Source organism: Lissotriton vulgaris, chromosome 10 (genome assembly GCF_964263255.1).
Source record: "Lissotriton vulgaris chromosome 10, aLisVul1.2, whole genome shotgun sequence".
Lineage (NCBI taxonomy): Eukaryota > Metazoa > Chordata > Amphibia > Caudata > Salamandridae > Lissotriton > Lissotriton vulgaris.
Window position 1 is genome coordinate 887,771,307 of NC_141698.1, and position 12,167 is coordinate 887,783,473.

Here is a 12,167-nt window from a genome sequence, read left to right on the forward strand (position 1 = left end):
GGGTCCTTGGGTGCGACTCGTGGTGGCCCGGTAGCAGCCCGGGGTTCGGCCGGCGTTGAGTGCGATGAGTTCGGAGGCGTGGTAGGTCCGGCAGGTGGGTTGGGGTCTGCGGGAACCAGGGGGCCTGGCACTGGGCGCGGTCCGGGCGCGGACGGGCGCAGACGGGCTTACCTTTGGCGCACCTTCAGCGCTCATTCGGTGCTCCCGCTGCGCGCGTCCGCTGCACGGTCACTCTGGGGGCGTCATAAGAAGGAGCCGGGAGGGCTGGTCAGCTGGGTGGCGGGAGCGGGGCGGCCAATGGACAGAAGGGGGGCAGGGTCGACGGAGGTCTGTGGCGGGAAGGGAGACTGGGGCGGCTCGGCGGCAGGGAGCGGCAACCAAGGTAGGGGGAGGTGAGCAGAGGGGGGGAGCAGGGGGTGGTGGAGGCAAGGCAAGGCAGAGGGAAAACGAAAAGGCAACATGAAGGTAGGGCAGCACAGGAGGTAGAGGCTAGTCACACGGCAACAGGCAGACACGGGGGAAACACAGAGGCGGCAATGCCTCACACGGCAACAAGCAGACACGGGGGAAACACAGAGGCGGCACTAGAATCAGCAGCGAGGCAGCAGAGGGGGGAAGATCCACGATGCGGCAGCGAGGCAGCAGAGCAGAGCAGCGGGCAGGAGCAGCGGAGTGGGGGTGACCTCGCCTGAATCAGGCTCAGCGGTCACCAAGCAGGCTATTATACTGTACAGTAACCCCAGTACACCTGTTTTTCAGATTTAGTCTTGGATAGTATTGTAAAAGGCATTTTTGGGCAATGGTGTGTGTTTAACCAATACGTGAGAAATACTGGCATGTAGTCGCATGAGGTACCACAGGATTTGTTAATTTCCCCTATTCTCACCAGGTCTTTAAATCGATAGCTGCCACTGATATTAAGACAATTTATTCTCTCACAAAAGCTCAGGTCACCAAGAACATCTGACAGCATAAAATGGGCTGTTAAACACCTCATGATCCATGCAGGTATGTTTCCGGGGATCTGATTGCAGTAGAGGGGACTGCAGCTGCCCCTAAAAGGATAAACATTGAGTATGGAGGAAATATGATCCCCGAAAAATATGGCTTCTGTTTAGAAAAGAGTATAATACATTTTGTATGAACTAAAACAAATAATTATTTGTACTGTGTGAATGAAAATGGCAACGGCACTTATCCACTGCCATTTACTGCAAGGGCATCATTTAGAAATATTTCAACAAGACATGAGCCTTTTTAATAATAAAAGAACAACACTGTAAAACCAAAATTTAATTAATGTGTCAGTAGGTAACTCCAAATTTGCTCCAGTTTCAATTGTGTACTGTTGTAACTCACATTCCATGGCATACAGAGCAGTGAAAAAACAGGAAAACTCGAGCAAAATATGGCTCGGATGTTTCTTAAAACCATATGCTGAGATAGATCCTATGTGTTGAACAAAGGCATCAGTTTGAAAACAGTGCCTAGTTCTGTCGTCTTTCTTAACATCTGTGGTAACTACTGTATTCTTATGTGCCCATCAGAAAGTGCTGTGTAATCCTAAAAGAAAGAACACCATTTTTCACAATTTTATTTTTGTTCTTGCAGCATTTGCCAAATTTAGAGCTAGTCTTACAATGAAATGTCCATTAAAAAAGATATCGCAGCATTCAGAACCTGCCCACAACCTTTTGTTTTAATTATAAGCAAAGTCCGATGCACACAACAAGTCAGTGTGATATGAATGATCACAAACAAATGATAAGGATGGAGGCACACAGATGTGTTCTTTTTGTGTCGTTTTATTGGAATGCATATATTAGGAACATGAGACCAGCCGACACGTGTTTCGTCAAGCAGGGTGTTGAGAGGTCATGAGAGGCGGGGTTGGGGGAGCGGTGATATTTCCAACCAGGTCCTGATCGGGTGTTTTCACAAGATTATGAACGTACTATTCGGGTACGCTTTAAATGTTCCAGTATAAAAAAGCGTCGGAAAGCAATCCTGAAAGTAGTGCTTGCGGCGTGTAAAGCTGTCTATAGTTGCTGCAGTGTTTAAAACTGGGGTTCGTAGTAGGTCCGGGTGTTATTGATGGCGGGTCTCGCAGAACTTTAATTCTTTTGTTTTATTTGTCAGTGTTCCTGGACAGAAAAAGTATGATGAATGTTTCTGGTGCACACTGCCTCATAGTAGTCCTGTTCATACTTCACAGGTTCCTCTTCCATCCTGACTGATAAGCTGTAGAAAAGATGTTTCCTGGTATAATCAGGAGCAGGTTAAGGGAGCTCTCTAAAGTCTAGGTAGCAGTGACATGTCCCTTATGATGTTTGTAGCTGCAGCTGTAATGGAGGGGTGTTGATCATGTTAGACCGTGAGAGTCCTTAAAACATTGCTCCAGTTTACAATATTTTCCCAAAACATTAGGAGTCATAAGGCAGCTAGCTGGGTGTAAGCGATGCTTCATTTGTTTGTGTATTGGTGATATAAATTGTTTTCATCTAATAGTATTTTGGATGCGATTACCATTGTATTTTGCTCATGTCCTAGTTACTTACTTTTCTGGTGGCCTGTTTTATTAATTTGAACGTGAGCCGATTTACATGCTTGGGCCTGCTTTCTCAGGGAGCACAGAAAGGAATAGGCATGGCCCTCAAGCATACAATGCTTATCTCAAGATGTGAAGTTCATTCTGATATCATTTGCCACCTTTTACTTGGAATTTCCTAAAACGTTGGAAATGTATTGATGACACTGGGTTCATATCTGCACCAACAACAGATAATAGAGCCACCTGTAATTGTTAGTTTCATGTCAGCATGGAGTAATGTAAATCTTGAGTTGACTTGGCCTGTTATTTATTTTACCTCAAAACGAACTTGTATCTCTTATTAGAGCTCATAATCATCTAATTAGGGTGAAAAGTAATTCAATTTGAATAAACAATATATTTTAGGACAATCAGATTGACTTGTTAACCTTAATCATGGTTATGATTGACTAGTTTTTGAAGTATGTTAAAGTGATTTAAAATCTTTTGTTACCTTTGTAGGTGGAGCGTTCAAATGAAGTTGAAAACCGCTACAAAAAGGAACTGCTAGAAAGAGATGAAATCATTGAAGGATTAAAAAGAACATTGACAATAGCAGAAAATAATGCATTTCAGCTTAAAGAAAGTCTGTTAGCCGCTAACAGTTCTCTAGAGGAATTAAAAGAACAGATAACTCTAAAAAACCAAGAGACTTACAATCTTACAGTAGAACTAACTAATTCCAAACAAAAGGAAAGACAGTCTTCAGAGGAAATAAAGCAGCTAATGGGCTCTGTTGAAGCTCTTCAGAAACAATATCATAAAGGCAGTCTGGCAGAAATTGAGATGACACAAAAAAATGAAATGGAAATGCAGAAAAAGCTGGAACAGCTTCGAGCAGAATTAGATGAGATGTATGGACAGCAGATTGTCCAGATGAAGCAAGAACTGGTCAATCAGCATTCACTGGAAATTAGTAAAATGACAGCCCAATGTAGAGAAGAGGAGAAACGAACAAGTTTGGAATATTCATCAAGCAAAGCCGTAAATGAGGAACAAGTTCATATAATGAATGCTGCAATTAATGAACTAAATGTAAAACTGCAAGACGCTAATTTTCAAACCGATAAAATTACACAAGAATTGTCACAGCAAGTTGAAACAGTGTCTTCTGAAAAGCTTTCTTTGCAGATAAAGATTGACGACCTTCTCCAGGAGCTGGAGTACTTAAGGGAGCAAATTCGTAGAGCAAAAGACAATATCGCTGACAAAGAAGGTAAACTTAGTGAAGCAGGCAAATTCCAGGATACAATTGACGATCTAAATGCTCAGATTGCTTCAGCATTGGAGTTCATCAAAGAATTGGAATCAAAACATGAGGCTGAGGTTACTAATTATAAAATTAAACTGGAGATGATGGAAAGGGAGAAAGATGCTGTTTTGGACAGAATGGCGGAGTCTCAGGAATCTGAATTAGAGAGACTACGAACACAGCTTTTATTTAGTCATGAAGAAGAGCTGTCTAAGCTTAGGGAGGATTTAGAAATAGAGCACAAAACGAACATTGAAAACCTAAAAGATAACTTGGCTGGGCAGTATAATCATCAACTAGATAGTGTACAGAAACAAATGAATGCTATGCAGTATGAAAATGACTCCCTAATAACTAAACAGAATCAATTAATGCTGGAGATTTCAAAACTAAATGATTTGCATCAATCCACTGTGAATTCCAAATCTGAAGAAATGTCCATTCAAATACTTGAACTTCAGAAGGAGATAGAGATTCTTAGAAAAGGAGAAAAAGAAAAGGGTTCTCTAGAGGAAGAAGTTCAGGAGCTTCAGCTTAAAGTTGAGCTGCTCGAGAAGGAGCTAAAGGATCAAGAAGAACAATTCAATGTAAGGTGTACAGAGCTAAAGATGCACAATAGACTTCTGGAAGATGAAAACATGAAATTAAGAGAGAACCAGGAACAAGATATTTTGGAAACTAGGAAAGAACCATTAAATTCAATTGGAGGTGTTTTCTCTAGTGACAATAATATTACATTCTTAAAAGAGATAGAAAAGCTTACTGTTGAAAACGAACAACTCCGAAAACAAGACATTCAGCTTAAAGAGGAGATCAAGCGACAAAGGAACACATTTTCCTTTGCTGAGAAAAATTTTGAAGTCAACTATCAGGAGTTGAAAGAAGAATATGCGTGCCTTATAAAAGTAAAGACTGATCTAGAACTGAGTAAAATTAAGCAGGAAACAGAATATGAATCCAAGTTGAAAGCCCTTAATGAAGATCTGAAACGTTTGCAGAAAAACCAAGACGCAGTGTTGGATGTAGAGAAAATTGTGCTTGAAGACCTTAAAGACAGCCCAGCTTTTAGTGCTGATAACACTGATGGCGGAGTTGTTGTTGAAAAGGACACAACAGAATTAATGGAAAAACTTGAGATCGCTCAGCGGGAGAAACTAGAACTGTCAGTAAGGCTTTCAAATGTAACTGAGCAGTTGAACCTAAAACATACTGAAATTGTTCAATTGAATGAGAAAGTCTCATTTTTAAAACGGGAGAAAGAAAGCATGCTGGTGAGATGTAAAGAACTGGAAGGGAGCAGTCACAATATGTTAGAGCGCCAAAAAGCATGTGACCATGACATCATTATAGAGAAAGAAAATACTTCAACCGACCTCTTTATTTCCAATGTAAGCCCACAGTTTTTTCCAGGTACAGTAGTAAAAAACAATGAGGAAGAAATTTCTGGTTTAGATAGGTCCCTTCATGTGTTATTGACCACAAATAAAGACAAACAAGCACATAGTAAACTTATTGAAGAAAATCGGTCTCTGTTGGATCAGTTGCATCAGGCGACTGAGAAACTATCACATCAGTCACTACTAGTTCTTAGTGCACACCAGAGAACGGATGAACTTCAGCAGCAGCTCGATATACTAAAGTCTGAACAGGTATGTCAAAAGGAGTCGACACATCCATTAAGCAAACATGTTCATGATATTTTTTTTTTTACTAACTATGTTCCCTCACCTTTAATTTGGTCTCCTTTCACGAGGTGTATTATGCTCTTTTCAAGAGGTGTATTATGTTCAGCCTGAAAGAACATCTGATTCTCTTTTTTTCAACAATGATAATGTATTGTGTCCTATTCTAGTATTGTTTTATACAAAATGTATCATATACAAAGCAAAAGTCAATAAAATTACTTTTTTTTAACATTAGAGAGGCAAGATAAGTGAGGAAGATTAATACGACAATCAGGTGCACAATAATGGTCAAGCAGTTTTCTTTATCCTTTATATTCTTCTTCAATGTATACAAGAGGGCAGCCAACTCGTTTCGCCCAATCACAGGCCTCCTCAGTTCACAATCAAGTTCAAATAAAGTCCAAATAGGATAAATGTAGTGAGTTCTGGCAACCTTCAAAGATATACTTATGCAGAATAATGATCTCGACTTATGAGTATGAAAAGGATGTTCGCAATAATGAAATTCAGCAGATAGACCAGTTCGCCAAGCTGTGTTCGGCAATGAGGAACTCGTCCAGAGTAAGTATATACTCTAGTCTTTACTACTGCTGTATATACTTACTTTGGATGCATTCCTTATTGAATAAGCGTTCCTTGGATGGATGTTGTGCGTCTGATTGATTTTCCTATTAATCTTCATTACTCTTTGCTTATGTTGCCTCTTTAATGTAAGTAATATCTCTAATGTTAGGCCATTTGGTAGCTGGTCTCTAGAGGTGAGCAGCAAGTTTATGTACCCTGCAGATTCTACAGGTGGTGCAGTTAAAAGTTCCCTAGCTACTAATAATTGGCTACAAAATCAATAAAATGCTGCCAGTAATCAACACTTTTATTCAGCCAATAAAAGGAAGGCTATACAGGGGCAATCGACTGTAATGTTTTGTATGTAGCCAAAATATATAGACCTCTGCAAATAAATACGGAAACTGACCTAATGCATCATTCCTATGTTACAGACAATCTGTAAGACCATTAGTCATGACACTTGTTGTTGGTTTTCCGCAATTCAGCTCTGACTAAATGTACAATTTTCACCACCCGACAGATGTTACGATTTGAGGTCCTCTGCAAACATAGTCACTGCTGATTTTAATGTTTAAATACGCGCTGTATTGAAAATTATTCTTGAGAGTCTGACTCTTTAAGAATGCAAAACAGGATAGAAGCTGATTAGAATTGATAATAGTCTTTGTTCCACATAATCCACATAGTTTGTAATTTTATCAGTACATTGCCAAATGTTGTCAATTTTGTGTGTTTCACTTTTACATGCAAAATATTTGACAAGTGTAAACTGAATCAAATATGGTAATAATAGCAAAGGAATGCTTGGGCATTATGTCCTGCAGAATGTATTTCCTGAAAATCCTATTTTGGCAGGTTTACGTTTTGAAGGAAGGACCTATGAGTTCAAAAGCGCTTGGAAGGTTTATGTAATTAACATAACGTGTATTTGTGAAGGGCCCTCTCACCCGCTGGGACATCTTGCCTATAAATAACAGATGTTTTCTACCCAACTCAGTGGCATTCATTTTATCGACCTTGGCAGGGTGAAAAGGCTGAGTGGACCCCCCGATATATGTGCCTGTGATCATGAGGTCAAACACCGACTCCTGGGTCCACCAGACCCTGCTCAAGCAGCCTGGAGCAAAGTCAATTAGGCATTGGCCGTCAGTCATACATATATTTGAACTCTGCTACTTATTCTAAGGCGAAAGACTGCGTAAAATGTACCATTGAGATAGACTAGTAGTTTAATATTTGACTTTGTACTCATTACCAAGTTTAAAAAGAAGCGTCTATACTACTATATACATAAAGTGTTTGATCATCAAGGTCTTGAAATGTCTTCACCCCATCTTACGGCACTAAGTGCCAAACTATTAGCGGCACTGCCCATGGATTCCTGTTTGTGAACTCAACATAAATTCATCTTCAGAGTTTTCCCTACAATTGCATTCTTGTTCTGACTCATGCTTTGTGTTTTTTAAGAATGCATTTCCCTGTTGTTTTTGCTTGCAATCTTTTTATTGAGTAAACACAACTGCAGGAATTTTAGATGGACACTTTACACTGTCTTGTACTGTCAGCAGCAACATGCCTGATCACAGAGCCATAGTGTACAAGTTTCCAAAATATTAAATCCGCTTCTAGATTACCCTTTTATTCACTGCAGGTAGGCCCAATGGAGCAGAAAAGGGTGACATAAACAAAGATTATTATTGTGCATAACCCACAGCAAGTCTCTTCTAAGCCTGCCAACCCATCTCCCTGCCCCCACACCTCCTCCCGAAAGTACCCCTGCCCACCTTTTTTTCTCAGACCCACAATTCCCCGCAAGGACTTCCATATTGATCGTCTTGATCATTGATTTTTGAGCTAGCCACAGAGCTCAGGCCATCCAAGAATTCCTTGGCCATCTCTATTTTTTTTTAACTGGTACTTCTTTGTAAGATATTTTACGCGAAGCTCTGTGGGCTATGTGGGCTTGATTTGCATATGGCCATGTCTGAACTGGGGTGGCTGAGTGAGCTAAAGAATGGTGATGGATTAAACCCAGATCAGTTGACTGGGGGTGAGTGTTTGATTTGCTCAAACGCTCCATCCATCATCCCCTTTTGTATCACATGTCAGGGAGTGCCTGGTTTTGGTTTTTGCTCACCCTCCACTGTCTAAATTTCAGCCACACTTGAGCCTTGTTAGCCTTAACTAATGTGCTTCTTTTAAAATATGCCGGCTTGCTCTGCTCATTTCCTTTCTAAGCTTGTGTTAAGGTTCTATATGAAATGAGAATCTACTGCTCTTTTATTGAATCTGTACCAAAAAACTTTGACTTAGTATCCTTCATACCACACTTACGCGTGCTTGGTAAAATGCCTATTGCTGATCTAGGTCCACTATGTGTCTATATTGCCAGAAGTGTATTTCCAAGTATTCATTATTAAACCATAGTTGTTTTCACGGCTAGGCGGATGTAAGGTTGCTGATGGAGGCCCAGCGCATTAGTCTTACGCAAATTCATTCTGCTCATCTGGAAGTGGTTTGTGAAAGCCTTAGAACAGAGAAAGAAGAAGCTCTGAGAGAAGTTAGGAACAATTTGATCAGAAGCAGCGAAGAAGAGAAAAAAGAGCTTCAAGCACTGCACCAGAAAGAACTACAAAACTTGCTACGACAACATTCAGGTAAGATGTTCCTATCACCTTTTGAGAGTGTGTGTGTGTGTGTGTGTGTGTGTGTGTATATATTTATTTATAAAGTTTTATATATATATATATGTATGTGTGTGTGTATATATGTATGTGTGTGCATATATATTTGTGTATGTGTATATATGTGTGTGCACGTGTATATATATATATATATATATGTGTGTGTACGTGTATGTATATGTGTGTGTGCGTGTATGTATATGTGTGTGTGCTAGTATGTGTATATATATGTGTGTGAATGTATATATGGGTGTCTATATATATATATATATATATATATATATATATATATATATATATATATATATATATATATATATATATATATATATATATATTCACTGAAAAAACCATAGGTTTCACACCAGTTATAGTTAGGAATTAGCATTTAAAAAACCTATTAAATTCACTGAAAAAACCATAGGTTTCACACCAGTTATAGTTAGCTGGAAATTTTACTGATATAAAACCAATGAAATTCCCACGTTATAGTTAGTCGGACTCACTATAACTTGCGCGTGCAATGCACTGCTGATGACATCACATATTACATCACTCATGACATGGTCAGTGACATCACTCATGACATCACTGATGACACCATCCAGTGAATATGTGTCTTTCTGAAAAATAAATATTAGTGAGTTATGTTTAAATATTTAAATACATATATTAGTGTTTCACTTTGTGTATAAGTGACTACATGTGTTGATAAGTAGCTACATGCGTATGTATATGGGTTATTTGATATTTTTATTAGTATCAGTATGAGTGTCTATATGGTTTGGTGGGGGTATTACTTAGCACATAGATGCATGAGTGACTGACTCTTTGTTTGTATGTGTTTTGAAGACAGCATATGTACAGGACTGTATGGGTGGATGAGTGTCTATATGTGTTTGTTAGTGAGTGAATGACTGTCTCACTAGTGTCTTTATCAGTAACTACATATGTTTTAATCTAGTATATATGAATATTGATGTATATAAGTGAGTATATGTGAGAGTAAGAGATTGTAAGATTTCCTGTTTAAATAAGTATGTGTTTCTATAAGTGATTGTTTAAGAGAATAAATATGTGTAATTTTCAATAAAAGTAAGGTGGAAGTGTGTGTATAACTCTATATTCAAATAAATGGTTGTTCAATAGTTTATTTGCACATGTGAATATGTGTGTGAGTAACTTTTGGATGAATGTCGGTGTGTAACAGGATGTATAGGTGTATCTCTTCATATGATGAGTGAGTATATGTATGAGTGACTATATAGAACTGTTGGTGAATGAGTGGATGTGTATATAGATAGTGGAAGTACAGAATTGCTTGTTGTAACTGATATAGGTATGTCCATTTTTTAAAAATTTCAGTTTCTATTTTTGAATATGTGTCTCAAGGGTTACTTTACACTGAGAGGAGGTCTGTGACTGTGTCACAAGGATGGTGTCATCAGTGATGTCATGAGTGATGTCACTGACCATGTCATGAGTGATGTAATATGTGATGTCATCAGCAGTGCATTGCACGCGCAAGTTATAGTGAGTCCGACTAACTATAACGTGGGAATTTCAATGGTTTTATATCAGTAAAATTTCCAGCTAACTATAACTGGTGTGAAACCTATGGTTTTTTCAGTGAATTTAGTAGGTTTTTTAAATGCTAATTCCTAACTATAACTGGTGTGAAACCTATGGTTTTTTCAGTGAATTTCAAAGGTTTTTTTAATGCTAATTCCTAACTATAAGTTTCACTTTATAAATAAGACTGTTAGCACTCTAGTTGTTCTTTTTAACACTCTGGTACATTTTCTCATTGGGCTACAGTTGGGCTACATCTAGTTGAATTTTGGGCTACATTTTCAATTTTTGATCTCTGGTGGCCATCTTTGGGCTACATTGGGCTACTTTGGGCTACATTTGGGCTACATTTTGGCTCTAACATATATTAAGCCCAATGTAGCACAATACATATTTTTCTAAAGTTAATGTTTTTTACAAACCACTTCAGAATAGAGCTACCTGTCCCTACAATTTTCCCAATTTTTTTTAAAAAAATTATTTTGGGGAGCGCTCCCGGAGCGCGCCCCGGGGAGCGCCCCGAAAAGCGTATTTTTACAAAGCGCCCCGGGGCGCGCTCCGGGGAGCGTCCCGTAAGCGCCAATATCGCAAACGAAAACATAATCGTGACGTATCGCGTAGCCGCGACCGCGTGATACGCACGGCGTAAGCGCACCCGGAAGTACTCGAGCGAATACGATCGCACAACGTAAACTTCCGACGCGCTTACGCTGCGCGACCCGGGGCGCGCCCCCGGGCGCGCCCCGGGCGCGTAGCGTAAGCGCGTCGGGTCATGTGAGCAGAAAATAACACTTTTCATTGGTTCATAACAGTTTTGGTTTCATAATGATGAAGCCCCTGGTCTTGTGACCTGAAAATAACACTTCTCATTGGTTCAGGACAGTTTTTTTTTCTAAATGATGAAAGACCCCACCTTTTTTCCTTATTCTGACTTTGTCCTTTGACTGAGGAAGACCTGTTTGTTGCTCTGTCTACTTTTTTGCTCTTTGAGTAATATTTTGTACTATAAAATGGCTTCATTAGTAGCATCAGCTGGTGCATCTGCCCCACCACCACCACCACAACCACCAAGAGGACCAGCTCCAAATTATGTTGGTGGTCAAGAACAGGAGGAGGAAGAGGAAGAGGAAGAGGAGGAGGGGAGAAGAAGATGGCTGCCTGAAGAAAACACACCTTATAAACCCAAACCACACTTCATTTGGGAGTTTTTTTCAATTCCAGAGGGGAAAAAAAAGGTGAATGCGCCCAAAGTCACTTGCCTCATCTGCAATGATGAACTTTCACGGGGCAACCCAAATAAGAAATATTCTTTTGGTAACTATACCATGATTCGGCACATGACAAGAAAGCATCCAAACAACTACTCTCGTGCAGAGTTCCGGGAACTGGCCAGTAACCTCCCCCATTCATCAAGGACCCCCTCCCAAAGAAACCAACCCACTTCCTCGCAACCAGAAACATCTGAGGTGATGCCTTGCATTCAGCCGAGGTTTGCTGATTTTAAAATTACTTGCAAAGCTTGTGGCAAACTTATCTCCTATGGGGAACAAAGTGTGAAACTCATCGTCCTTGCAGGTGATAATCACAAGTGCCCCAAAAAGAAGTAATTTTTTGGGTTTTTTGTTTTTTTGCTCCAGTTGAGCCAGTTTCAATTCCCTTTTTTTGTTTCTCCCCCAAAAAAATACAAAAAAATATATAAAACTGTTTTGAAAAGCCAAAAAAAGTACAAAAAGTTCAAAAAACACAAAAAAAATATAAAACAACAAAAAGAAGAAAAAAAAAAGTTCTTTTTAGAACTACCTCCAATTTCTAAATCA

General features: G+C 39.5%; 1 protein-coding gene across 3 annotated transcripts in view; it reads left to right on the forward strand.

Moving 5' to 3' along the window:
• Positions 1-12,167, forward strand: part of AKAP9 (A-kinase anchoring protein 9) — a 1,796,561-nt gene that overhangs the window by 602,561 nt on the left and 1,181,833 nt on the right. For all 3 annotated transcript variants that reach the window (XM_086941844.1, XM_086941845.1, XM_086941846.1), the window contains 2 exons: positions 3,053-5,491; positions 8,538-8,751. In XM_086941844.1, the coding sequence (XP_086797970.1) occupies positions 3,053-5,491; positions 8,538-8,751 (2,653 nt within the window). The remainder of the gene's footprint in view (positions 1-3,052; positions 5,492-8,537; positions 8,752-12,167) is intronic.